General features: G+C 42.1%; 1 protein-coding gene across 1 annotated transcript; it reads right to left on the bottom strand.

The window, feature by feature from the left end:
• Positions 1-1,059: 1,059 nt before the first annotated feature.
• ptchd4 (patched domain containing 4) lies at positions 1,060-27,362 on the bottom strand. Its single transcript, XM_070926290.1, has 3 exons — positions 26,937-27,362; positions 17,529-18,024; positions 1,060-2,735 (listed from the first exon to the last, which is right to left on the bottom strand). Exons 1-3 carry the CDS (start codon positions 27,360-27,362, stop codon positions 1,060-1,062), a joined length of 2,598 nt encoding a protein of 865 aa, XP_070782391.1.
• Between the last annotated feature and the right edge of the window lie 251 nt (positions 27,363-27,613).

Here is a 27,613-nt window from a genome sequence, read left to right as displayed (position 1 = left end):
TCAGACCGTCCAATTACCAGTGCCATGCCAGTCAGCTTTTGTAAGTGGATCACAGAGACATTCATACTCTCACAGAAATTTTCCATTGTTATCCACCTGCTAGAAAGTTCCATATTTCAAGCCTAGGAAACACTCTTCCTTTTGGTTTTACTGGTCTGGTGCAAAAGCAGTTTAGGATTTACTTAAGTCATACTCAGGCTTAGTGCCTTTTCAAATACTGCTGCACGACAGTCACTTATCACTTCCTCTTCATACGCTGCAGCCCACTGCAGTTCCTTTTGCCATTGCCTAAGACCTTATATGACCTCTTGAATAAAGCAGAATTTTTTGCCTCCTGCTAATATAAACTTTGACAGTTCTATTCACACGATGCAATGTGCAAGATAATTCTTCAAAATGGACACAGTGTATGCCATCTGCCCAGTTCAGCTGTTCAGCTATTTTTAATGTTACAGAAAAGCATGCGGTGTGCTTTCTTTCCACAGTTTCTCTCTAGTCTACAAAATTTGGTTTTGTATCTTGTTGCTGTTATCAAGGTGTGAGGAGTAAGATGCGTGCACAGCCTGCACAGTTAAATTTGTACACTTTTGGATGATCACACTAACCACTTTCACCAACTTATTTGAGTGTCCTTGGCTTAAAAGACTATGCTCCCCACGTTTGAGATAAGGGCTGCAGGAGATGAACATAGAATTGTTAATATCTAAATGGACTAACATACTGTATGTTTAAACTCACTTATGGATTTAGCAAGCATAAGTTACTAACTTGAATTATATACCAAATAGTTGGGAAAGAGCTTTCGAACCATGACCATGTTGCAGTTTGTGCAAATGAGATACACTGTCCAGACTGAAGGACTGAATGACTGACTAGTGGGGCTGCGCTCTACTCTGGCCAGCTTAGCTGCTATTGGTTGGGAGTGACCAGTGCCCACTCCTCAGGAGACATCTCGGACTCCCCTGCACCTCAAGAGGCACCTCACCATTGGAGAACACCTCTAATCCACCAATAACTGACGGATACCCACTGATACTCATTGCTGAAATTACAAACTACTCAGACGTTTGTCACATGATCAGGATTCTCCCTGACTTCAATGCACTCTATCTCCTCCCTTTCTCTCTCCCTCTCCCTTTCCCGCTCCCTCTCCCGCTCTTTACGCTTGGCCCGTTTCTTTTTCTTGTGTCTCTTTTTGGATGGCGGGAAGAAGGTCAGGAAGACGGGAAGGATGACAAAGCAGTGCAGCACGGTGCAGCCCGCGGTGAGGAGGGAGCACTTGAACAGTGTGTAGGTCAGATTGGAAGGCACAAACACCAGGGGCATGATCCCGATCACAAAGCAGGATGTGTTCTGTAGAATGGCTGCCCCGTGCTCCTCCAGTGCCAACTTGATGCACTGCGTCCTTGTGTGCTCGGTGGCTAGCACAAAAGTGTACAGGTGTGGTGCACAGTGATCCATGGCGAAGTTGAGGGTATAAATAAGGCACAGGATTGAGATGCTGTCCATGCCAACGTTCCAGAGGGTCATCAAACCCAAGACGCCCAGCTCCACGGACGTTACCGTGAGGATGAGCCAGAAGTTCCCCAAGGGGTTGATGACCAGGAAGGAAGTGAGGATGAGGATTGTGAGTACGCTGAAGCCTGAGGTCAGGATGGGCGAGATGACAGAGGAGCTGTAGCGGTCCATGAATACAAACGTAGGATTGAAGGCGATGAACTTGATGCTGTTGATCAGCATCAACGGACGAAGCTTTTCCAGAAGCTCCACCACCTCTTCGCGCTTCTTCTCTGTCGTCCGTGCCACCAAATACATCCGTGAGGCGATAATGTCGTACTCATCAGTCTCGCGGTTCTTAGAGAATATGATGTCCTCAGTGAAGTGCTGGTACTCCGGGCTGCGCAGGAAGGAACCCTTGAGGATGGTGATGAAGTCGCTCTTGGTTGACGTACTCACATTCACTACCCGCAGGTAGTGGAAAAAGTTGTCCATCCAGGAGATCTTGTTGAAGCCATGACTCAGAGTCTTCAGGTGCTCCTGCACCGTGGAGTTCCAGTACTCGATGGGCTCGTAAATATAAAACCCAATCACGGGGCTGTAGTTACTGAAGTACTTCTGCTGGGTCAGAGCGTACGAAACACTCGGAGAGTTACTAGCCAGCAGGTTCACGATATTTGATCCATCACTGATTTGTAAACATCCCATGAATGAGAAAGAGGCGTAGATGAGATATAGGATGACCACAAAGGGTTTGACATAGGTGTTGGTAATCCACTCTGTGTAGTGCTCGCGCAGGAAGTGCTGGATGAAGTGATTCTGGTAGGGAACGCTGTCGTGGTGTGTGGACAAGTCATGGCCGTCACTCATCATGGTTTTAAACCATGTGGGCTGGCGGTCCAGGTACTCCACTGAGGGAATTTTACAACAGAAAACACTGTGGTAACGGTTCTGCTCCAGCTGTCCGGCAAACACCAGGCAGGAGCCGTAGAAAGAGAAAACATAGAAGTAGTTGACCAGGATGGCAACGCACATGCTCTGGCAGAAAATTTTTACCGACTCAATGTTGGTAAAAGGGCTAGCTCCCATGCCAAAGGTGATAATGTAGAGTGAGCTGGTCATGGTGTAGCACACCATCACATCAGCAAAAGCATCGGCCACACGCTCCTTGAAGGGGAGGTTTTCCCTTGTTCTCCTCCAGCCTGCCAGCAGCTCGAATACCCCTTTAGTTCCATGGCCTAGAAGAAAAGAAAGAGAAGGAACTCAGTGAGAATTTGCACTGATGTGTTAGCACTGTGCATCCTTGTTCAAGAACATGGAGGAAATAATTGAAAGAAAATGAGTCTAATCAGTTAAAAACCTGCATAATAGGGCCACTATGTTCGTGTTATGTTTTTATATAGGATTTGATTTAAATGTTTTATGATTTTTATATACATTTTTGTGGGCTGTGTAATCAACCAAGTGCTGTCACAATTTACTGGAGTGTGTCAATAAAGGACATCCACTGATTCTACATCCATTAGCAGCTCCTAGAGGCTGCCATGTTAAGTACACCCTTCATTACATATCTGTCAAGGAACACTTGACAGACAAACAATACACTGATATATTTTTGTATTTTCACCAGCACCGGCAAGGCTGTTAAACAATTTCCGTATGTAAAGGCAGATTAAAAATTAAATGAAAAACTTTACTTTGAACAGCCTTGGTTTGACTCCTCTAATAGAGACATGGGCTTTCCTTTTCTCTTCATATCTGAGATAGAGTTGTACACTGTCCTCCCTACCATGCATCAGAAAACAGCATCCAAATCTGTCTGCAGCAGGCCCATTCATGTGAGTCAAATCTGTGGGATTTGCACCAGTCAATAATATAGACATGAATACACAACGTTCAAAGGCATATGCTCCATAGTGCAAATTCTCCCACACAGTAACACCCGCCACCCACGCTCACTGTTCATTTATTTGTAAAATGCTGGAGCTGCATTTCTGATGGGGTGGGGGTTTGACTGTTGCAAGGGAATGTGTTATACATTTCTGAACACTAGAATCAATTTAATGTTCCTCCACAATGTAAATATTTCAGTACGAGTGAACACTGGATTTAGCCCATTCGTATGTTCCTCTGCCAACACCAGCTTTGAAATATTCCTTTCAAATCTAGCAGGTGGACAGTGAAGTGAGAGGGATTGCTAACCTTGACAGCATTATAAATGTCCCCTTGTCTGACACAGAGAATAAAGTTAATTAACTATAAAGGATTAGTCCTGTGTAATGAGTAGGCTAGATGGCTTTTCCTGCTTTTAGTTTTATTAAGCTGTGCTGCAAGTCAATTAGTTAGTGTCAGTTGGTTTAGAGGGTGTGCAGAGAGAGGAAATTCATGCCCATGGTTTTTCCAACAATACACCAGAGGCGTCCCGGATGCGTTAAGTAGCGTGTCATTTTCTAGACATGATTGGAAAAGCTCTAGGATTCATTACGGTGATTGATTACTGGCAGGTGGAGGTGGATAATAACAATGAGCCCATCTTGTAAAGTAAAAAGAAGGATTCTAACAAAAATCAGTTTAATAGCAAATTTACTCGCATTTGTGTTATAAAATCTATATTTTTGTGAAGTAAAATATTTAAAAATGTATCAACAATCAGTGATTATCAGGACATGCATGCTGATTGGGCTTTAATATTATTTATTTTCAATATCAAATATGGAGTATTAATTATATAATAATATAATATATAACATAATATCATATTTATATTAATCCAAAGAGTGAAATTAATACAAAGACGTAGGTCAAACAAAGTAAAACAATAGAGACGAACCATAGAAGTTCTCCCTCCCTAACTATTACCTTCTCTCCAACCAGCCATCCCCCCTCCCTCCCACACACACACAGACACAAAGTACCGCAGTTATGATCATAAAAATACATTCAAGTGAAAATGTATGATAATAAAACTAAAAAAGTGAAACTGAAAACTGAAAAAGTTATGTTGTTGTTAGCTGTCATATGTTATTGTTGCATAGTAATACAGTTACAAGTGATGACTAATACAACGATTAGCTGGAAGGGTTGCTTGTATCAAGCAAGTTTCATCTGAGACCAACAGCTGTCTGTAAGATATAACATCATCAACATATAAAAGCATATGGCATACTAATGTAAAGTATACATGATTTGTAGTAAATAGGACAAAACATTTACTGGTAAGACCCTTCAAACAGACCTGATTTTAAGAAGCATTGAGAGTTTAGTGTTGGTACTATGTTTTGATCTCTCTAGTAAGAGCAGAACTCATTTTTATCAATGACAAACACTTGGGGGATTTTGCACTTGTCTTGTCTCTTTGTGAAACTACCTTTGTCTTTGAAAGCCCCATGCTAAAACGTGAGAAGAATCCCAATTAGAAAGGATGAGAGAGAAGTGAAAGAGTGCAAGATCAAAAAAAGCAGCACTCTCACTGGGGTGATATTCAAACCCATGTAAAACTAAGACAGATGCTCCAGTGGGCAACATGTTTGAACAAGGATAGCACCCTGCATCTCTTTGTGTTTAATGGATATGAAAGTTTTGCTTCCTCACATATTTCCATAAATATATCAGGACATTTGACATGATAACATTCATACACAGGAGTATAAATGTTAATTTTTGCGGAATACATTTTTTTTTTTTTTTTTATGAAACTTGACAACTAGGAGTTCATGTTGTCTTCAGGTGAATGGTTCATCCTTTGGCTGATGGCTCAATGTGTTTCTTGACACAATGGAGACATAGTTGGATTGCAGGGGCTGGTTGCACCTACATCTATTAGCCTAGTCATAATGTAAGTGAAAATGAACGCAGCCCTAAATAAAAATTGGTTGCACCCCACTAACTAGTTAGAGTACAGTTTGGTACTAAGTATTTCCAACCATCAACTGACAGGTTTAACTGACAGAACTAACATTAGCTTGCTAACATATGACCCATTTAGATTGAAGAATAAAATGGTGTGGACAAATGTTTCATGTGATTTAGTAAATCAGTAAACTAGTTAGTAGTAACTATAAACTTAGGAAGGACTTTGCACACAAACTTTGTATTGGATTTAGGAATAGCTGGTGCAACCCAATGCAGGTGTTTAAACTTTCAAATAAAGGAAAAGCCTGGTCCGGGTGGACAGTGCAGGAGCTTTAATCAATGACAAAGTGAAAAAAAGCTGGAGAGAGAGGAGCACATGGCTGGCAGCATGACTGCCGCTCAATGCTAATCAGCTTTGGAGGAAACCGACAATTCTCTGAATGCTGATAGATGCAAAACTGAATGTCCAAATCTTTACTCGCGCCTCACAGACTTTCAGGAAATACACATGGATGACTAAGGAACAGAGGGCGTGAGGTAACACAGCAACAGAGGCAGAGAGAGATTGCATTTGCGGTTATTGCAGTGATAAAACTAAACCAGTGTCACCTCGATGTCCCCTAAACAATGCTGCACACACACACACACACAGTATGACTAACCTCTTAGAACTTTATAACCACGACTATGAGTCTGCAGGGAACAAACACACACGTACAGACAGCAAACGAACAATCTGCCTCCTTTCATCCCCCTTTTTCCTCTATATATGAGACTGCAGGTGGTGAAATACACTCTTTGGCAGCTGCAGTGAAAGCCTTCAGCACTTGGTCCTCAATATCTGTGAACAGCTGAGTGCACTAACTGGGGATTGTGTTTAGATAATAACAGCCTGTTACCAGCAAGGTCAATCTGCAAAAACAATCAAAATGTGCTTTTCAAGCTGCATGCTTTAGCTGTTTCCTGAGTGTAGCTGCTACAAAGGACAATGAGGTCATGTCCTCTGTATTTTTTTTGATGTTTTGAGGGTTTTAGTATCTAGGGATCTGATAAAGGCCTGCTTATTACATTTTAATTTTCCTTGTGATCTCAGTTCAGTCTTTGACAACACTGTTTTAATCAACCCATTCGAAAGCTGTGTTGGCATCAGTGATGTTGCTCTAGATTGGATTATTTCTTGTCCAACAGGTCCTCTGTTTTGGTTGGAGATGCCTCCTTCCTCTCTCTTGTGGGGTCCCTCAGAGGCCAATCCTGGGTCCCCTGGGTTATTCTCTATCTTCATGCTGCCCCTCTGCGGTCACAATATAGACATATATATAGTCATTGTAATGTGGATGCTACACAACCGACCGTTCCCTAAAACCCTCCCTGAAACAGCAACTGTCCAATCATAGCATGGCAACTGTCAACTAGGCATGGCAGGCCTGTTAAGGTTGGGATTTCCTTATATGCTGCATGGGTCTTTCAGCTTTTCATCATCTAGCATTCACATTGCAATTTGTTGCGGTGTGAATGCTGGATGTTGAAACCTCTGCAACCTTTTACTGACTCACCTGTTCCCCTTCCCTCTAATGGGGGACAGCCTGTGCTGCCTGCCAGCCATTACAGCAGTTTGTCAGGAAACAGGGACGGATAAAGAGAAAAAGAAAAATGAGAAGCTGTAGCTCAGAATGAAAGGATGAAGAGGCAAGAGGCGTTGTATCTCAAGCCTCTCCCAGATGCAGGTACAACCCTGAATGGATTGTGAGAGGGCAGTTTGTCACCGGCTGTCCTGCAGACTATTTTCTGCAGAGAAGAGAGGCGGGGGGAGGGAAAAAAAAATCTCACAGCCTGACCACGTTGCTCCTATAATGGAGGCCCGGGCTCTCATCCTGTCCTGGCCCACACCAAAAAGCCACTGAGTCATTAAACTAAATTACTGCTCTAAAACTTCTGCGGCCCACAGACCCCCAAAACACATCCATCACATGGCGAGAGAGCGTGTCAGCCACTCCCGCCCGCCGTGGATTCTTCCAATCAGGGTGACTGTTAACCATGCTGGCTTGTCACACAGGTGGAGATGACAGAGGAGCCAATATCGCAAGGAGGAGGTCCAGCTGCAGAAGAGTGATCCAAACTCAGATGAGGGGAGTGAAAGTGAGGACGAACACAGGGGAGCCCAAAAGCAATCTTCATGTCCAAATCAATATATGGGTGATAACACTCCTTATAAACCCCAGTTTTGTTTTGTTTTTTTGCAACCAAGAAGGGCATTTCTGCAATTTAAGTCTTAATTCCAAATGCACATTCCTGCAGTGCTACCTACATTTGTTGGCCTGGCTAATTGCAGCTATTAGCTCATATACTGTTTTAGCTGGAGGTGAGCTTAACCCTGCTGAAATGGTGATTTGGTAATTGGTAATGACTACTGAAACACAGCGTCATTACCCAGACTGCAGGATTAGATTCACATGCTGCTCTCAGGCAAAGTATCCAACTGCAATTAACGAAAACTAACAAGTTCAGGGACTCATTCCTCTTTGGCTTCAAATCCCGCTTACAGGCCCTGAAAAACCTCCTACATGAAGAAATAATTTGCAGTCAAAGTTGGAACAGTTTTGGTTATTTCACATGAGAGATATCTGTAATTGTGTTTTTTGCCTGAGCTTTTCTGCCTGCAAATACATAACTCATAAAGTGGTCTCAGTCAGCGTGTGTCACCACACAACAATAGCACCCAAAGCACTGTCATTTCCAGTTATAGGACAAGTCAACTCTTCAAGCTGTTTAACATGATATGCCATTACTTTGAATGTTGTTACACTAAATAAAATGATGCAAATAAGAACCTGTGTGTATCCAGCTGCTGATGCCACTTCCACGGGTGGACACCTTATAACTGTGCCAAAACCTCTCAGGTCTCCAGCTTGATGAGACATTGATCTGTCTCTGCAAAATCAGATTTATGTGTTTCCCCTTCTGACTCTGGCAGAAAGGTCTGTTAAGATCCTTAGAGTTAATTCATTAAGTGGAGATGCTGACATACACACACACACACACACACACTGTTTTGCTGTATAGCATTTTGTTGCAGTTGTGCTGAGCTGTTTTTTTGACTGAATCCTGAAAAAAAGAAAATGAAGGAGTAAAAAAGGGCTTTGGGTGCTTAAATTAAAGAATAATCTATTTGATGCAATTTCTTTCCTTAAAGTGTCACTCTTCGAGATGACAACAGATGTCAAAGTACAAAGAGCGCAGGGAGCACTTATTGTTACACCCAGCCATCCAACCAATCAAATGCCTTTTATGTTTCTTCATTTTCCCCGAGTAATTAATATTTCACATAACTGTCAAGTAAAACCCACATCTATCAACGTGAGTCTGAAATAACCTAAGGGAAAAACATTGCTGTCACTCTTTAATCTTTGATGTGGAATTACTTCACAAGCAATTGGTGACATGCAGCACACAAAAATACCACAACAGATCAAAATATATAGTTGCAGGAAGTGTGACGCACAGTAAACAAAAGTTACACCTTTTTTTTCTGTTGATCCATCAAAAATGCAAGACCTCGCCACTCTTTGATGCTATATTTAGAGTTGTTAAGAGGGGCCCTTTCGAGACCCCACTTCCTGCTGAACGCTCCATTAAAAATGGATTAGCCCCCAATGCACCTGCTCATTGACTCTCATCGGTAAAAGTGGCTCTCATCCCGGTCAATATTCACACACTCACACAAATGGCAAATCTAATTAGACGGTGAAATGTAGAGGGCAGCGTAATGTGGCTTGTTCTAATTAACTATTGTTGTGTTTTTTCATAATGTGCAGAATCAAAAATATAATGATTATATAATTCGTGGAAATTGTTAAAAAGTGCAAATATTTCTTACTTTACAGAGACACAAGACTTTAATTTAGACTAAATAAAATGCTTATTTTGTTTCTACAGAAGAAAACCTACTGTATAACAATTAGATTATTTTTTTTGAGGTCCTGCCAGTCAGTTTGCCAGATTGGGGTGTGTTCCACCCAAATGGGCTACTTTTTATTTGATTGGGTGGGTAAAAAATGGTTTGGATGGCCTGTGATAGTTTTACCATTTGGCCAGGTATTTGGTATATCATCATTATTGTTCACTTTCCACCAGCTGTAGGTCATTTACACTCCATAAGTAGCCTGTCAAGCTAGCTGCTAGCTCATGGAAAATGATAAGAGCAGTGTTGCTTTTTGAAGAAACGAAGCATAAATAATACAGATGTCAGAAGGCAGAGAACATACCAACCAGCTGACAGCCAACAGCTTCACTTAGCCCCGCTGAAGGAACTCGATCTGTCATTCAGGTTGGCAAAATCAATGATTACACACTAAAGTTTTCACCTTTTAAAGTTTAAGACAATGTAAGTTGTAATCAAACTTTGCAAAATTGCACACTCTCCTATTGACTTTAATCTACAGACTACTGAGATGAGAGGACTGTTCTCACATCATGCCATCATACAGACATGAAGTAAATCATTATGTTCCAGTTAAACCATACTTTGTGCTTTGATCTGCATATAAATATGTTAGCATTAGCAGCATTAACATGAGAGTACAGTATGTATGTACTCACTTTGTGTGTTCACATAAGAGGCATACTGAAATTTTCGCCTTAGTTTTCCCAGCATTCACCTCACCTGTTTGTCATGACCAGGCACATTCATGGCTATGTCGATTAGAGAAGGCTGCATGTGTGTGTGCGTGTTGTTGTGTGTTGTTGCTGCGGTACTGGAGAACATCTCTCTGTATGACACATGTATAAATCTACACACACACACACACACACACACACATGAACACACACTGTGGCTGTACAGGACTATTTCATTCAGTCCAGCCATTCAGTCACCCCAAAATATGACCAACCCAGTTCTGAACTGTTATGGCGAATGTCACACCCCAAAAGAACTAGTCCTCATAATCATGACTGTATGAAGGCGTGTGAGGTAAACGTACATGTAAGAAGAGAGACACACACATACACAACACCATGGCTGGACAACTGAGTCAAGGTTGGTGGTAGCGTGGCAACAGGGAATACAAATGACTCTCCTGTGATGCAAAAGGGTTGACAAATGAGGCTGTAAAGCAAACTATCTGCTGTGTCTTTAGTTGGTTGTGTAGCTGCTACCTGAGCAGGAGACGTTTCACTGCATCTGATGGCATCCGCTGGGAATTCATGTTCATTTTGAGGCCTTTTTAAGATGCAGAAGTTAGGAATAGAGTGCTATCAAAGTACACTCTTGAAGCTTGGGAGAGAGTACGGCTGGTACCTGAGCTCTGGTTCCATGATAATAATAAAAAAACAAAAAAACAAGCTCCTACATAACAATGATGTTATTGTGTGTTACTTAAACCAGGCGGGACCAAAATGGATTTTGATTATTTGATTCTGGTTGCAAAAATAATGTTGCAAAATACAACAAGTCGTATTTTGATGATGTATTCATGGCTGGGCTCACATAAAAATAATAACCTGAGCAAAAGTAAAAAAAAGAATACCCACTGGGTGCAGATCAGGTTTGGACAGTAGTATTCTGTGGAACTCAAAGGTAAATAATGCAACCATATCCACATTCCCCAAAGGTGTCATAGATGTTAAAAAAAATATTTTTTATTATTTCCATTCTTTTTTTTTTTTTTAATCTTATTTTCATAGGTTTGTTCATCTTTAAAACTGAGTCTATTAAGGCAAACATGAGCAGTTAATCGCAATTAAGACTATTTACAAAAGCGCATATTACAGCGCAGGTTACAGAAGCTGAAGCACCCAAAATGTCCATTAGACTTGCCTGTTGTTTTGTAAACCTGCTCTTCAGATATAATAAGTTAACTGGAGGCTTTTTTAAAACCTGACTGTTGATCTCACCACTTTTGCTGCATGATATAGACAGTACAGCATTGTTGAGGAAAGTCTTCACATCTTCAATAATTGTAGCTTTTAACAATTTCATTCAACCTGGGAAAAAAAAAACATAACCATAACCAATAAGAACAATGACCAAATCTATGAAAATACAGTGAGAGTCCCACTGTGAAAACAAAACAGCACAGCTTTACTTCAATTCCCAAAGATGTCAGCCTCTAAGCCAAATCGACTTAAAGTAGACCTAAAAAAAACAAACTAACACAATAAAACACCTTTCAGTTCATTTGATCTGTGCCAAGGGGAAAAAAACGTGACATTGTTTTAATTCAGGCCTGTTTCGTGTTCACACGAGAGAGAAGTAAACATAACATGCATACCTATGTTCTCTGTTGGACACACAAGCTAACCACACAACCGTGTTGCACCATAGTGTCACTTGTGGGTAGTTCCTGTACGGCTGCTATATTTCATTTTTAATGAGAAAATGTATGGAGTAAGACGCAAGAACAATTCTGATTGATCAGGAAAAATCCCTGCACTCGTGCACATACGTGTTATGGGTATCGTAAGACCTTGCATAAAGATTTAGCTTATACAGACCACTTCCCATAATCAGCAGATGGATTTAATGGTAGTTTATCTTTTGAATTTATGCTAAAATCACACTGCACGATTGGCAGGTTTCACAGAAACAAAAGAGAAGACAGCACAGCAGTGTTACAGGACTGTAGAATAATCGGAGGTCAATGGAAACATAAAGTGTCCTCCAGGGTTTACCTATGGGCCAGATCACCATGGGAACATGGAGAGATGGTGCAGTCAGAAACTGTGTTATTTCTTGCTGCCTGCTTTGATTAAACTGTGACTTCCCCTTACTGCCACTGCAATCAGTTTTACCTGCGAGAGACACAGAGGCTGTTTACACTATAAATACAGCAAAGTGCAAATTTCACTGTCTTCAATTAAAGATGCTGTGAGACATGCAGCTGAATACTGAACACGGATTTTAGAACTGTCAACTGAGAAGGGAAGAAATGAGTGGCAAAGCTAAATAAAATCAGTACGAGAACATGATACTGGGAATGGGACCAAGAATAAATCAAGTTCCAGGAATAAAGAACATTTTTCCTGTTGCCCATGGCAACATAAATTTCCAGTGGAAACATTAAGAGGAATATATTTTATAGACTCCAAATGGCTTGCTCTTCCAGAATAGTGTACTTTTCCATCTAGAACCGTATCATTATAGAGCTACATTCATTGATGTATAGACCTGGTTTATGATTATGTCATACCACCATCATCCTAGAGCCACTCATGGAAATATCATCCATAGATGGATCATCAGTCATCCAGACCTACTTATAGAAAGAAGCAGGAATTCCCAGGAGGCTTTTCACCTTCAGCATGAGATGGCCGCTGCGCGTGACTGGCGGGCGAATGTCGAGTGTCACTATTTATCTTGCCCTCAAAGGATAAAAGAATATCTGTCCGTAAAAAAAAAACATCAAGGTCCAGAAAGAGATCACTCCAAACAGCTTGGAAATCACGCAGCTACACTGACAGCAACATCACAGGCTCAGATAGATGTGGCAGGACACAGACAGCGGGCGTGAGGGGGAGAACTTTGGATGAAAACATCTGTAATGACCCCTCCCTCACCCAAACCTAACTGCTATGTAAATGGTTGGAATAGCAGATCACCACAACTTAACAGCTACACTGTACATATGTTCTGGCAACCTGGTACCATGGGAATCACCATTCAGTACATGTTATAGACCCTTTTCAAAGCAGACATTTTGACCATTAAGTGTCCCAGTGAACCGTGCCAGTGAGTCTGCATGCACAATGCCAGAGCCCTGTAAGTGGCTGACCTACTGTAAATGGAATGCAGCCATCTTTAATGTTGTTAATTCCACCTGTGCCTTTCCTGCTTTGACAAGTCAAATGTCTGCGAGGTGAGTAAGACCTTAGGTGATTTTCCACCTGAAATAAAACAAATACACCTGCACATAGTTCATGCAAGGCAGCCATTTGAAACAATTTATGCTCTCGCTGTGAGTCAAATGGAGGTGAAAAAGATTGGATTACTGCTCCGCACCATGGAGCACCATCGTGTGCCAGCGGGATGTACAGTAGCTGCATGTTGTGTAAATAAAATACAGTTTGGGAAGATCAATAGCTTCCTCTGTAATGCCACGGCATGTATATTTCATGAGTCCTGCTCTGCTTTCTTTTTCCTTTCCTCCTATCCCTGCCTGTTTTTACACTTCCAACAGCCGTCACATATCCAGAGAGAGAAGGAAGTGACAAGCTCAGCTCAGCAGTAATTGGCCAGCTCGCAGATGACACGGCCGATAGACGCAGGGGAAGACACGACAGGAGGAGAAGCTGCTCTACATTAAACAAAAGGTCCACCCACACGTGGTGGTACCTGCCCCGTGCAGAGTTTCATCCTCTACATGATTCAAAGGGCAGAGATGACATTAGCTCAGTTGTTCAGAGAGAATAATGGATTAGTTTTACTACAATGTTAAAGGAGACTTTGATGAAACAGATAAAGGGAAACCATGAGCTTTACAGCTTTCCATTCAGCTTCAGAGGGTGGGACTTCTCTCTTGCATACTTGGATGCAATCAAACTTTGTCAGTGTTGCAAAAATCATTTTGTTTGTTCTTTGAGAGGAAAGGTTTAATTGTTGTGTAGCTCCAAGGGCCGTGTCTAGTCTAACTCACCGGATGTAGGCTGCTGGGATAAGTCTGGCAACTTTTTCAGAAGGTATTCTCCTGCCCTTCCGCTGAAGTATAGGTCGGCTATAAGTAAGTTTTTACTTAAGAGTGTTAATGCATTTTGTGTCAGAACTATGCCTCTACGCAATACTGTGTTTGAGGTCTATGGAGAGTTAATGGGGCTCTATAGCCTCGATGTCACATTGACATATGCAAGTGTGTGCCTCCCAAAAATGTGTCAACCAAGCATATTTGCTACAGGTCCATTTTAACAATGATCAAACAATAATATTCTATTCTATTCTAAAGAATATCCATCCATCTATCTATTTTCCATATCCTTTGCAGGGTTGCGGGGGGCTGGAGCCAATCTCAGCTGAAATTGAGCGAGAGGCGGGGTACACCCTGGACAGGTCGCCAGTTTATCACAGGGCATCTAAAGAATATTAGTATATTAATTGTATGTTGTGATTTTCTTATAGTGCCCAATGCCTCTAAAACAAATATGACCCTTTTTTCCCCTCCAAACTATTCATAACTGTGATTAAATTAGGGAGGACATCTTTAAATAAATCACACAAAACAGCTTAAAAACGTATTTTCTTCCATTTAGATACTGGTGTGGTCTTGACTCAATGCCACTGTCTGCCCGTGGCTAGTAAGCTACAGTTACCAGCATGAGCGAAAAGCTGAGAGAAAAGGATCATATTTGATATATCTGTCAAAATGACTTACTTACTGCAAAAAGGGATGACTAATTGTGACTTCAGTTGGACCTTAACATCACAGTCACATTTTGCAAATTCAAATGGTAGTATCAAGAAAAGACACAGTGGCAATTATCAATGCACAACGATAACCCCTAATTCTTCTACAAAGAAGAAAATTTGAGATTATATGATGACAATGCTTCTACACACAGGAGCTTTAAATAGCACACTACAATCCCAAGTGTTTTTGTAGTTTCCACAGAGGAGATGAAGGGAACAAGAACCAACTAAGAAGCCATGGGACTATATTCAGATAAGATAATTAGGTCTATGGTGTATATCACCAGGACTGTGCAGAATGAGTGTCTGATTAACTCTGCTACAGTAAAGGTGTTTGTTAACATGTGGCCAAAAGATACCAGTAGCTTAGCACAATAAAGCAGCAGAGTTGAAAATGAGTATAAAATATTCTTTGAAAAACTGGAAAAACAGCCTTTTAACTCATTTCACGCCATCAGATACTTCACTGTACCACTGTAAAGTCTGCTTTCACAAACCAGGAAGTACCAAAACAGGGGGCGATCTCCTAATACTGGCCAGAGTTTTTTCACCACTAAGTTTATGGTGATTTACCAAAGGAGAGGAACAAACAAGACAGACAGAAAGAGAGGCAGAGTTTCCTGAGCACCGCACACCACCACACTTTTAATTTCAGGTGTAGAAAGCCAAGTCCCAAGTCTAGGTCTAAAGTGAGGAAAACTTTAGACTTAGTGTCCTGACATGCTGGAATGAAGCTTGCACAAACACAAGAATTAGCCAGGAGGACACGCTAGCCAGGATGTTTAAATACAAACAAAAATCTATATGACAACGAAGGATGTCTTCTCATGTTTTCACATGTAGTAGTAGTCATAAGACCTCAAAGTAAAACATGAAATAAAACCACTAAAGCAGAACATAAACACATTTATCAGTGATGAGAAGACCGGTTTGGTTAAATGACCCGGTTAACAAACCAACTAATGAACAACTCTTTTGGTTCTTTATTATGTAATTCTCTCTGAGTCAGAAGTTAACCACACAGAAGCAGGAGTTTAGATTCACTCCCGCTTGTCAATCGAGTCAGCTCGTTCCTCTTTAACAATTTGTTCATGCATCTTACATCATTAACTAAATAAAGCTTTAAATAGTGATTACGTCTCAACAGGGGGCGCCACACTGCCTTTACAGATCAGGTATCGGTGGTCGTTTCAGTTCTCAGTGTCGGCCTCGATGTGGCGTTGATATAGTGATGGGGTGTGTCTCAGTCAGGACCTCCCAAGAGGAGGGTGGACATCTGCTGCCTCTGAGGTCCTGTCACATGAAATTACAGACTTAATCAAGTCTTCTCCATCTCCTTCGCTCTTCTCCACCTCCTTCCTCTCTACGTGACTTTCTCTCTGTCCTCCCCTCTCCTCTACCTCTCTCGTCTGCTCTCTCTTCCTCTTACACCCTCCCTTTGTTCTTTCCTATGCATCACATACATTTTTCTCTTTGCTCTTTTCTCCTTGACTTTTTAGTCTCCCCCCCCCCATCACACCTCCCCCTCTCCTCTCTTCCCCTGCCTCTAGGTCACAAGGAGCTGATCCAGCCTCCTGTTCCTGAGTCTTACTTAAACTTCAGTTATGTCAGCCAGCCTGCAGCAGAGCTGTACCATAGCCCCCCAGGGATCCAGTGACCTTAGGATGCAATATATACTGTAGTGTAAATGGACAAAGTATATCTGAAGAAGCAAAGAGAGGAAGAAAAAGGAGAAGGGGATAAAGCAGAGGCAGAGAAACAGAGTAAGGCTGAATTGTTCGGTGGTGAGGGAGTGTCACTACATGGCCACCTTCTAGTAGAAATACTAACTAACCAGAAATTCCAACTTGAAGAGCAATACAACACAAAGCAACTGCGTGGCGATTAACGTCTCTGTACTCCCTCATAGCAGCGATCAGTCTCTCTCACATCTTCACAGTTGAGGAGCGCCGTGCTGCTGTTCTGAATCCACTATCGCGTCAGTATTAAACTGGACGGTAGTTCACGTTATGTGCTAGCCTATCACTGCCAATATATATCAAAAGTCATTAATTTTATTGTCAGGAAAGTGGCAAAATCTTTGTTTGTATTTTGTCCAAATATCCAACCTATGATGCCATCAGAAGGTTTTAAACCTTCCCTACCTCATCCCATACTCCAACCTCCTGCCTCACAAGTCGTGCTCATCCCTGAAATCCCGAATGCCTTTTCACATTCATACATTTTGATGACTTCAGAGATTTTATCAGTTCAAGTTTATGCACAAAGCACTGAGTCACGTTCTTTGCTTACTCTGGTCCAACCTGCCATATTCATAGCACTCGTTCCTAACAGCTTCGCAAAACAACCAGTTTCAACAAAAACAATGTGTCAAAGCTTGGTAGTGTGACACCACTGAAATAAGATTTCAAATGCAAATTTGCCAAATTTTCCATACAGTATTGCAGGATTGTGATGTGTTAGCCTTTTGTTGCTACTCATGGTTGATATACACAACAATTGAATGTCCTCAATGCAAAAATCACAGAGAAACACATGTAAAAGTGTCTTACAAAAGAATGTGCTGCACAAATGTCAGCAAGGTCCACACAAACACACACATGCCACTCTCCCTATTTTGCTTCAACTACAATGAACTGCCAGCATCCCCTCCGAGCCCACAACAATTCTGCTAATCCCTTCCCCAATCAACCCGATGTGAGTGTCAACCCCTGATAAGCCCCCTAACCAACCACTACACACACACACACACACAAAACACAAAGTCAGTCTCAGTCCCACTCACCCATGGCAAAGAATGGGATCCCCAGGAGCGTAGAGTTGAACTTCCCATCCGATATAAAGAAGATCCCTGCAGCCGTGACGTTGGCGATGCAGATGGTTAGCACGCCCAGGAGGCCCAGGAATGGCTTCCCCCTCAGGCAGTCCCGCATGGAGCTGGAGATGGTTGCGGCCAGGAGCACCAGCACCAGGCTGACCAACACCTCTCCCTTGGCCAGCACGCCCGTCTGGTGGAAGTCCCGCCACAGGCTGAAGGAGGTGAGTGACTGGATGTGGAGCTGGTCGGACGCGTGGGGTGCCTCGGCCGTGGACAGCCGGCTGACCAGGGCACAGAACTCGTTCTCCCAGCGCTCGGCGATGGCATCCTGCACCACGGGTCCGTGGTTGCGGAGGTAGTAGGTGATCTGGACAGCGCGGGCGAACTTGATCTGCTGGTCACGGCTGTTGGGCGAGGAGGACCCACCGCCCAGCTGGTGGCCGATGAAGGACACACGGCCATCCTGTAGGGGATTTAGAGATATCTAACATTAGTCTTATGAAAGACATTTTTTTCAACCTGTTTTCAATGCTCCTGTCCAGACCCCAATGACTTCAAACCAGTTATGTTGCCCCTGAATGCAAAAACACCAGCAATTCAGGAGCAGCCAGCTGTACAACATACTAATAAGTTTACAGGGAGCGGAGCAGCAGCAGTTTTCTGCCCTATCTGCTTTGGTGTTGATTTAGCATTTCACTTGAGCTCACCTCATAGCTGTGGACAGACCTGGTTGTGAAGGTTGATGTGCTGCTCCATTGTAATGGCTAAATTCATTTAATTATATAGCACACGCAAGACATAACAGTGACAAGAGTTTGGAGATAATGTAATTGTGCAATAAGAATTGTGCGGAGCAGTGAAGAGTTCAGTGAGGCAGCCGGGACAATAAAAATGGGTCTGTCAGTCTGTCAGGAAGAAATACAGAACTATAGCAATATTAGGTTATTGCTTCACAACCTTTCTAATATCTAAGCTGGAAATGTTGCCACGTTAGCCCTGCAGATGTACATTGTGCCACAAGTTACAATAGTTCATGTTTTGAAATAGTCTGTTAGCAGCATTAAAAGTACAGAGTACAGCTGAGGAAGATGGTGCCAAAGGATGTCTAGTAATTTAATTCAGGTCAACACAAAGATTTATTGTCACTGACTATGCAATTTCTACATTTTGTAAAGCTAAGCAATTGAACCCTTTAAAATTTGTACACAACACTGTTCATAGTGTTGTGATGTTAAGGTGCTGTTTTCTGACAATCTTCTTCTTTCCCTCTTGGATTTCAGTCAAGTCCAACCCAAGTTAGCATGTTAGCGCTTTCATTTAGTCAATAACAGTAAGAGAATGTTCCCCTACACGCATCTCCCACACATTTCCGAAGGTGCCTAGAGTTTATTTTCTGTAATAATCCAAAAGCCAATGGAAAAATCCCATTGGCTTTTTATCGAGGGAACCAGGGTGATGCTAACTTTCGGTTGGCCTACAAAAATACGTCATTCCTGCAGCACTCTATAACAGTATTAGTTCTTTATTTCAGTGCACTTCCACACTGGCTTTAGCATTCAGAGGCAATGGTGGCCACCTGAGTGTATGACTCATTTAAAAATACAATGCATTTCCTGTACTTTACAGTGATTAATGCAAATATATCAAAGCTAAATGCTTATTCACCAGGTCTAATAGTCGTTGACACAATAAATATTTCCCCAGTCCACTTAATGAGGAAAGCAAGACACACACCCACGCCACACTGTGATGTGAATTTGAACTCCTGCACAACACTGGTTTGTTGTTGCAACCAGAACGATGTCAACTTTAATTTGCAGCTTATTGTAGATATGATTTATCTTGTTATGAACACAATAATCCAGCACAATCAAACAGCCGCATTGTACTGTTTCACAGCAGGGAGCTTGATATAAATCTCATGCTTCTAGATAAATAAATCCCTGTGATTACTTGCTTCAATTTCTGTAAACAATTTACTGCAGTGAGAAAAAAAAACATTTATTCTGTTATGGCATTATGTGGGCAGCGGGATCAATTAGTGGTGGTGGACACTTCACCTTGTGGTGGTGGACACTTCAACTTAACTGATAACTTTCATAAATCAACAGCCAGGTTCGCCAAGTCAGACACTTCATCACTGGCTACCTCTAATATATCAATTTATTACACATTATTTTTGTGCTGCATTATTACTGTCAAAACATTCTACTCACTGCTTCAAATTTGTCATTTTGTGACACTGTACAAGTGTGTTTATGTAATGTAATCACTCAGTAATTGCTAAGGGAACTCAGAAAGCTTTAGCTCAAATTTCATTTGTGTAATTGCACAACGCTCAAATCAATCACTAAAGCATTTCAAATTCATCTCAATAGTCACCACACACTTATCTATAGTCAAGTCAATCTTATTTCTATAGCCCAATATCACAAATCACAATTTGCCTCAAGGGGCTTTGCAATATGTACAGCCTACAACACCCTCCGTCCTTAGACCCTTGATTTGAATGAGGAAAAATGCCCCCCCCTCAAAAAAAAACAAATGGAAGAAACCTCGGGATGAACAACAGAGGAGTGATCTCTCTCTCAGGACAGACAGACATGCAGCAGATGTCGTGTGTACAGAATAAATTCACAACAGAAAATCACAGTTTATACAATTATGATGAAGAAATGTAGATTGTGAAGAGGATGGATACAGTTGAGCAGCTTCAGGTGTCGCCCACTAAATCATAGAGACCTGGAAAGAGAACAGGCCACACAAACACAACATGCAAACATGCAAACTAGGGAGAGAGAGAGAGAGAGGCTGAATCTCCTGGGAGATGAAGATTCAGATCAACCACTGGATGAGGCACCGACAGCCTGGAGAGAGAGAGAGGACGGTCCAGCACAGAGAAGCCTGAGTCAGGGAGAGAGGGGGGGGGCATGCACAGCTTTGCAGCTTTTAGGGTGCAGAAAAAACAGCAGAGGGCCAGAGCAATGCAGTCGATATCAAAAAGTTTGCAGTACTTTAATTAAATTCTCGTTGGCAGGATGAACACGGACTATAAGAACTAATGTTAACAGACCCATTGAGACTGAGACCGACCCGCCGGAAGTGAAGTGGCCCTGAAGTACTAATTGAAAGTTAAAGCAAAAATATCTATAAATGTTTGCATCCCACAGTGACCCAGTACATGCTAAGACATACATGCCCTTCAAGCTCCAACATAGTGAATAATGAGACATAATCAGGGCAACAATTTCTGTATCACCTGCAAAATCTCTGTTTGGTTGAGCTTTGGAAAATGTTCAAGCTTCGTTTTCTATTCTTGTTTTTGGCACCCTTCAGCAAAGAGAAAATATAGTTCTTCTCACTTCTCTGTGTGAGAGAAAGAGAAAGAAGGAGAGGAGGTGGGGGATGGGGCACCACACAAAGCAAGCATGTGTGTGTTTGTGTGGCGTATCTGCGAGAAGTTGAGTGATATGTGAAAAGGGAGGAAGTGACACCTCTCGAGAAAAGATGGAGGTGACTGGTGGGAGAGGTGGAGAGGGAAGCTTCCAGGTTTCGTGAACACATTTAAGCAGAGAAAGCAAGCACACACACACACACACACACACACGCTACCTAACCACCATTGCACTGTTCAGGTCAAGTTGTCTCCTTTTCAACGCTTGTTTGAATTCATATTTTGCTTTTATTTTTATTTAGTTTTTATTTGCTTTTACTTATTAGACGAGTTGCTACAGAGTTGCCAAACCGTTTTTTTGCTGTTCCACAATGAGAATAAAGATATATTCTAATCTATTTGATTAACGGAGCACTCACACACCAATTTTACATGTCTAATGTCTTCTGTGGCCCTGGAGGAGTATGAGAAAAAAAAACAACAGCGTGAAATGCACCCTCAAAGTCAAAAACACCCCTGGGTGCTTTCGGAAAAAGTGCAAAATTAACGAACCTTATTGGTTTCTGGTTTTCACTGAGAGATAATCCTGAAGAGATGCCACCTACAAAGTACCCCAGTGTTGTTTTTGCCTTGAATGCATCATTTTCTAGCTGTCTTACTTCCTGGCTTCCATTCATTTATTGTCAGCCATGCAGCCATCCACCAAGCGATCTATTGGGGCAGATTTCACTAACAATTCAATATTATTAAATGATTTCAGTGGCATCGTACCATAATGATATGATTATCCCGTGTTTTCATTCTACAAAATTCAGTCATTCAACAACAATGACTCCCAGCAAATTGTAAATATAAAAGTTTTTTTTTTCTTTTGCTGAAATTCTTGATTAAGGGTTTTAATGCAGTTTCAGGAGACATCTGAGAATTGCATTGACTGGGGCCAGCCAATTACTGACACACATATAGCTAACGCCATCAGCCAAATCCTGTGCCTTGTCTGCTCTCCCATCCTCCAATCACATCCCATCTCCTGCAGCATTTAAACTGTCACAGACCTCCTCCTGCATATCAGCTGATCACTGCTTTACCGCCGCTGCTGCTCTCAGCTCCAGTTTTATGATTTATTAAAGAGAATGGGAGGGGGGGTGTAAAACATACATTGACCTTAGCTTGACATTGCTATGCAGCATACAACCCAAACTACCCAATAACTTAATTCAATCCAGCACTCAATGTCACTGTCCTCTCCTGAATGTAATACGCTTGATCTTGTCAAACACATTATTAGTGTAGAATAAATGTAATGCAGAAATAGCACACCTCTGCCTTTTATATATAGATCCATTATGACCACCAGAGCTTTTATCCATGGAAGCCCAGAGCAGCCAGACTTACTCTTTTTTAAGTGCCTCATTATCACAAGATGACAACTTAATTATCTAATTATCTTGAGATATCGAACTGGTATCTCATGGTAATGGGCTGAAACAACAAGCACCACAAAATCTGATCAAGACCCATCACAGTTTATTATTTATTGTTATATATTTTTAAACCCATTATCGATTAAATCATATTATCTGAAGATATCAAACATTGTCAGCCTGTAATGTAAATATCGCGTATTGAATTTTTTATACTGATTGAAATAAGTCTGGTGTTGCAGGTTGGCTTGACCTGATGGAAGAGACGATATCAGAAGAGACCAGGACATCAGACTGTAATCTAGTTCTGTCTCAGGCAGAATTTACATTGTGCCTCTCTGTTACAAACATTGAAATAAATCACCATTTTCTCTTACAGATAAAGCAGGCAATATTATTTCATTATATTGTTGGTTGAAATAACACATTTTGACCATTGCATGTCACTAGGAATATTCAATTAAAGGGCTAATGCACCTAAAAGCGGTTTGCCAACAGCCATTAAAAATCAAAAGAAGAAGATTCCTTCCTCTCTGCTACACTCAACGGCCCTAACAGCACATGGCACTGTTGTTTCTCACCTCTGAGTCAGACGTAACTAGCCGAGTTGAACTGATTAGTTAGTTACAACGATTGACAACCTAAATGTTCTCCTTCCAGCAAAATGTATGTGCATGTTTTGGGGGGGCTAAACCTTCCGCCTCTCTCTGCTGCCTCGTATCACTCGGCTAAGGCCCTCCAACCAAATGACGCACCAAACAGAAGGTGTAATGTTAACCATGTTCACCATCTTAGTTTAGCATGTTAGCGTGCAAACAGCACTTTACAAACAGCAGAGCTGAGTCAGATAGGAATGTGGTTAGTTTGTGTTTAGTCACAAACCAAAGTATTGGAGAATGTGAAATATTGGATGTTGATGGTCATTACAAAATTTCCCGGCTATCCATCATATTCCTTGATGTATTTTTATTTTGTACTAACTGACAGTGCAAAACAGAGAATATATATTTTAAGCATTTTCTCCTGGGAACAGAGCTAAAGTTCAGCTCAGCAAAAAAAGTAGGACTTTTTTTCCGAAGTCTATGTTTAACAAGCACAGAAATAAACCCCCGGTTGTGACATCAAAGAGGAGGATGAGGCATAAGAAGTCGGGCAAATGAATTAGCCCAGACAGCTCGTCAAACAGACAGACAGCGAGGAGAAGGATACGGGAACATGCAGAGTGCAGAGTGCCTGATACAGAGTGAGGACAGCCGAGAGAGAAAGGAGGTCACATCAACCTTCAAAAGCAGGAGAACTGTAATTCCTATTGGAGAGGAGTTAATGATAATGTGAGCGTGCCTGAGTATATGCATGCACACTGTATACTGTAAACTGCATGAAAAGAGACAGGCCCGTGTTAGCATGTGCATACATAAAGACTTACAAAGGACAGTTCACCCGAACCACAAAAACAAAACCCTCACTTGTAGTGCTACTGATTATTAGAGCTGAGAATGGGAACTATTTAGAGGATTGAGTAGGGCTGCATCTCAAGATTATTTTTGTTATTAATCGGCAGTATTTTCTCAATTAATTGTTGAGTCTATACATTTTGAGGACTTCACCTTGGGCCTAAAAAAATGTTAACATTCGGGTAGCTATAATGTAAGGCCAGGAAGAGCAGCAAATTCTCTTTTGAGAAGCAGAAACCATCAAATGTTATATTTTGTGTCATATTTGCTTGAAAATGTTTTAAATCAATTAATAGATTATCAAAATGATTGGTGATACATTTTCTGTCGATCAGCTAATCAATTAACAGACAAGACTTGTTTTGGCTCTGCTTTACTGTATCTATTATCTAGCCATGCAGATAGTTTCTGTTTTCAATGGAATTTGATTTGTGGAGTCAATCGCTGCAGTGCAAGAAAAACTCAACAGCAACTTGTCTTTCCGAAAACAATAATGTCCTGTTAAACCGTGCACAGAACTACTTCCTATGAAACCTCAAAAACAGAGCTCCGTTCACTATACCTGGGCAGCAGCGGCTGGATACCATTAAGGGTAAATAAGAAAATATATCTCTATATCACAGGGCCAGATGACAATGTGAGAAATAAAGTTAAAAAAGGGATATTACTGCATACATGCCTATGGTATGAGCGTGTTTAATATTGTGAATATAGCACTATCTGACTACAGTAAGTGGCTGTTTATTCTATAAGAGAGTGAAGTGACTCATTCTAATTGCGTGGTTCTCCAGCAGTACAGATTCTCATGTCTGCTTCCTCTATATGTTACACTTGATGCCCATCATTTCTATACTAACATAGATTGTGCAGATTTCTGTGTACTATGTGACACAGTGCAGCGATGTACCTGTTTCACAGCAAACACTTTGACATATGTCATAGCAGAAAAGCACAGGTGTATGACATTAATGAAAATGTCTTATGTGGAAAAAGATCTAGGACATAAAATTTGATTGTTGTTGCAATGATGTGTCAGCAATGATGTGTCGAGGCAATATTTTTTTTTTTAATATAGTGCCATAGTTCTTTAAAATGGAATAAACAAACTTATTGGGGATAAAAGTCAGCAACATTTTTAACCCTATATCTGACTCCCACTTGAAACTCAAAACAAGAAGACACTGTGCCCCTTAACCGGAATAATAGGAGCCAAACAGTCTGCAACAGGACGATGAATGGTATCACTACTCCAGCCTAGCTGTGTTTCCATAAAGGTATTTTTATAGTCTATAAATATATATTATATATTTTTAAACATCATTTTGAAGTATCGCATGGGAAAATCTGTATGGAAGCGGCACAATTCGATAAAACTTTCTCAATTGTGCTTGAGGTGGTTTTTGCATTTGTTGAAAAATATTTGATGCGCTACGTGGGACATGGGAACTGATCAGCTGTTTCTGCTGAACTGTTCCACATTAGTTTGTCTTCGTCTCCAGACAGTATTGGGCAAGCAATTAAAACTTGCCCAATAGAAACAAATTCCTGAGGACCTCTCTCCAGTTTTTAGATGGGTCCGATGGCCATGGTGACTTGATTTGTTTCTGGTTAGCAACCTCTACTTCTTCTACTCTGTTTAATGATGGATTACAGCCATGCATAAAGCGTAGCCTACACCGCCAACTTCTGACAAAACTACACTTTGCCTCGTTTGTTCGCTCCAAACCAGTTGATGGAAATGCGCCTAATTTGCTATAAAACTTGCTTGACAACGGAATCGCAGCTACCGATGCTGCTCGGATAGCTCACACTGCTGTGGCAGCTCTCAATGGAAGTTACAACCCGCCATGCTGGAGACCAGACTTGTGATACATTAAACATGTGCTTGTGTCAGTTTGAGTCCACAGTATGTGTGTGGCAGATAGGGGAAAAGGCAGTTTACAGTGGTGTGTATCTCCAAAATCTAATCGCCTACCGTTGACTAAGCTGATTGTTATAGTGACTTTGTGTGCTTACGTCCATTTTCTATCAAACCTGTACAGTGCTGTGAACGCACCTCAAGGCCATACAAGAGAGAATGACAATAATGCTTGATCACTTCACATAAAGCACACATCATGCAGCAAGTTCCAAATAAACCAATAATCTTGCACTGTGGGCTACTACAAATGGTACTTATTGCAAATCGTGCATTTGTGCAGCAGTTTTTCAGTGTAAAAGCCTCACATGCTCCCAAACACCTGATCAGACATATAGCACCAGGCTCCATCTGCAGAGCACATCTGCACTTGATGTATCTGTGGGCCTCCTGAATGAGCACCTGTATGTCTACATTCGGCATCTTGACACGTTTTGTTACCTGTTACTGCTGCTGCTGCTGAAAGCTTGTGTGTGATTGATAAGGCTGTGTGTGTGCAGTCAGATCTCAACTGAGCAACTGAGAGGAGGCTCCAGGCAAACAGGATACTTGGGAGTCTAATAGCTGCTGTAGCCATGTCATGCTGCATGTGCAGCCGAGAGAAGGCAAGAGGGGAAACACTGCATCAAAAAAAAGGCAGGATATCCCTGTCTGTGTGTGTGTGTGTGTGAGGAGGAGAGAGTGTGTGTGTAAGAATAGAGAGCGGGGCAGTGAGGGGCTACATACAGCCAATCAATTCACCTGCACCAACAAGGGAGGGTAAAAAAAAAACTGCAAAGCCTGCTGTCTTTGTTATGTAGAAGGTTCCCTCGCTGGCTGACATATGTAGCAAACTGCAGCTCCACATCCCAGCCTGAGCGAATACAAGCCCACTGCGTTCATTCAGAAATTATGGCAAGCTCCTCGGGCCAGCCCGCTACAGCTATTCACATGCTCGCACTGCTGCGGCTCTGACGGAGAGACTCTGTGGGTGCAGGCCCGGCTGACATGCATGTGCGGTCAAAAGCTCACCTTTAACGTTGTGTTTGGGTAGCTCACGGGCACCTTGTGGAAAGTGCTGTTAGAAAGCACAGCCTGCCTGATGTCTTCGAAGATTGTGATGATATCATCCAGGAGGCAGCGCTTGTCCCTGTGGCTCAAGACGCAGAGGTGCGCGAACGTGTAATTGAATCCCTTGTAATTGACGCGCAAATCCAACACCTGCTTGTGGACCTGCAGGACTTGGTCGGCCAGCTCCAGGATGTTCCCCCCGGACTTGGCCAGCAGGATCAGCCTGCCATATCTGCCCGGCGTGTGCAAATCCGAGTACAGCTTATGCTTCGACTGGTCGATGGGAAACAGGCTGTTGGCGAGACTCCGCTCGATCTTGGCGAGGCTGTGAGTAGGGGCGACCAGCACCTCCAGGTCCGTCTCCGGCTTGAATCGGCTCAGTACGGTAGATCCGAAAATGATGGTGAGGACCGCGGGAACGGTGAGGAAGAAAACGGGGTGCCTGCTAACGAATAAGCCCAGCCAGTAGAACGAAGCCTTGAGCCCTCTGTGTATCACTTGCCGCAGCATCCTCCACAAAATCCAGCTTGCAGATGCCCCGTCTCCTCCGATGAAGCACATGTGACATCAGACTCCGTTCCCCGGCTTAGTCCAATTCGTAAGAGAATTACACCAGGCTACAACACCACCACCATGCACACACGCTCACTCACACACACAAACACACACACACACACACACACACACACACCACACACACACACACACCACAACACCTGGAAAAACAGCACTGCAGCAATTCGCGGCAAGACGGATGGACACACACACACATACACACAGACAGGCAGACAGTCAGAAAACCATCGTGCATC

The sequence above is a fragment of the Enoplosus armatus genome, chromosome 19 (genome assembly GCF_043641665.1).
Source record: "Enoplosus armatus isolate fEnoArm2 chromosome 19, fEnoArm2.hap1, whole genome shotgun sequence".
Taxonomy (NCBI): domain Eukaryota; kingdom Metazoa; phylum Chordata; class Actinopteri; order Centrarchiformes; family Enoplosidae; genus Enoplosus; species Enoplosus armatus.
The sequence above is the reverse complement of the archived record's forward strand: the minus strand, read 5'-3'. Positions and strand labels throughout refer to the sequence as shown.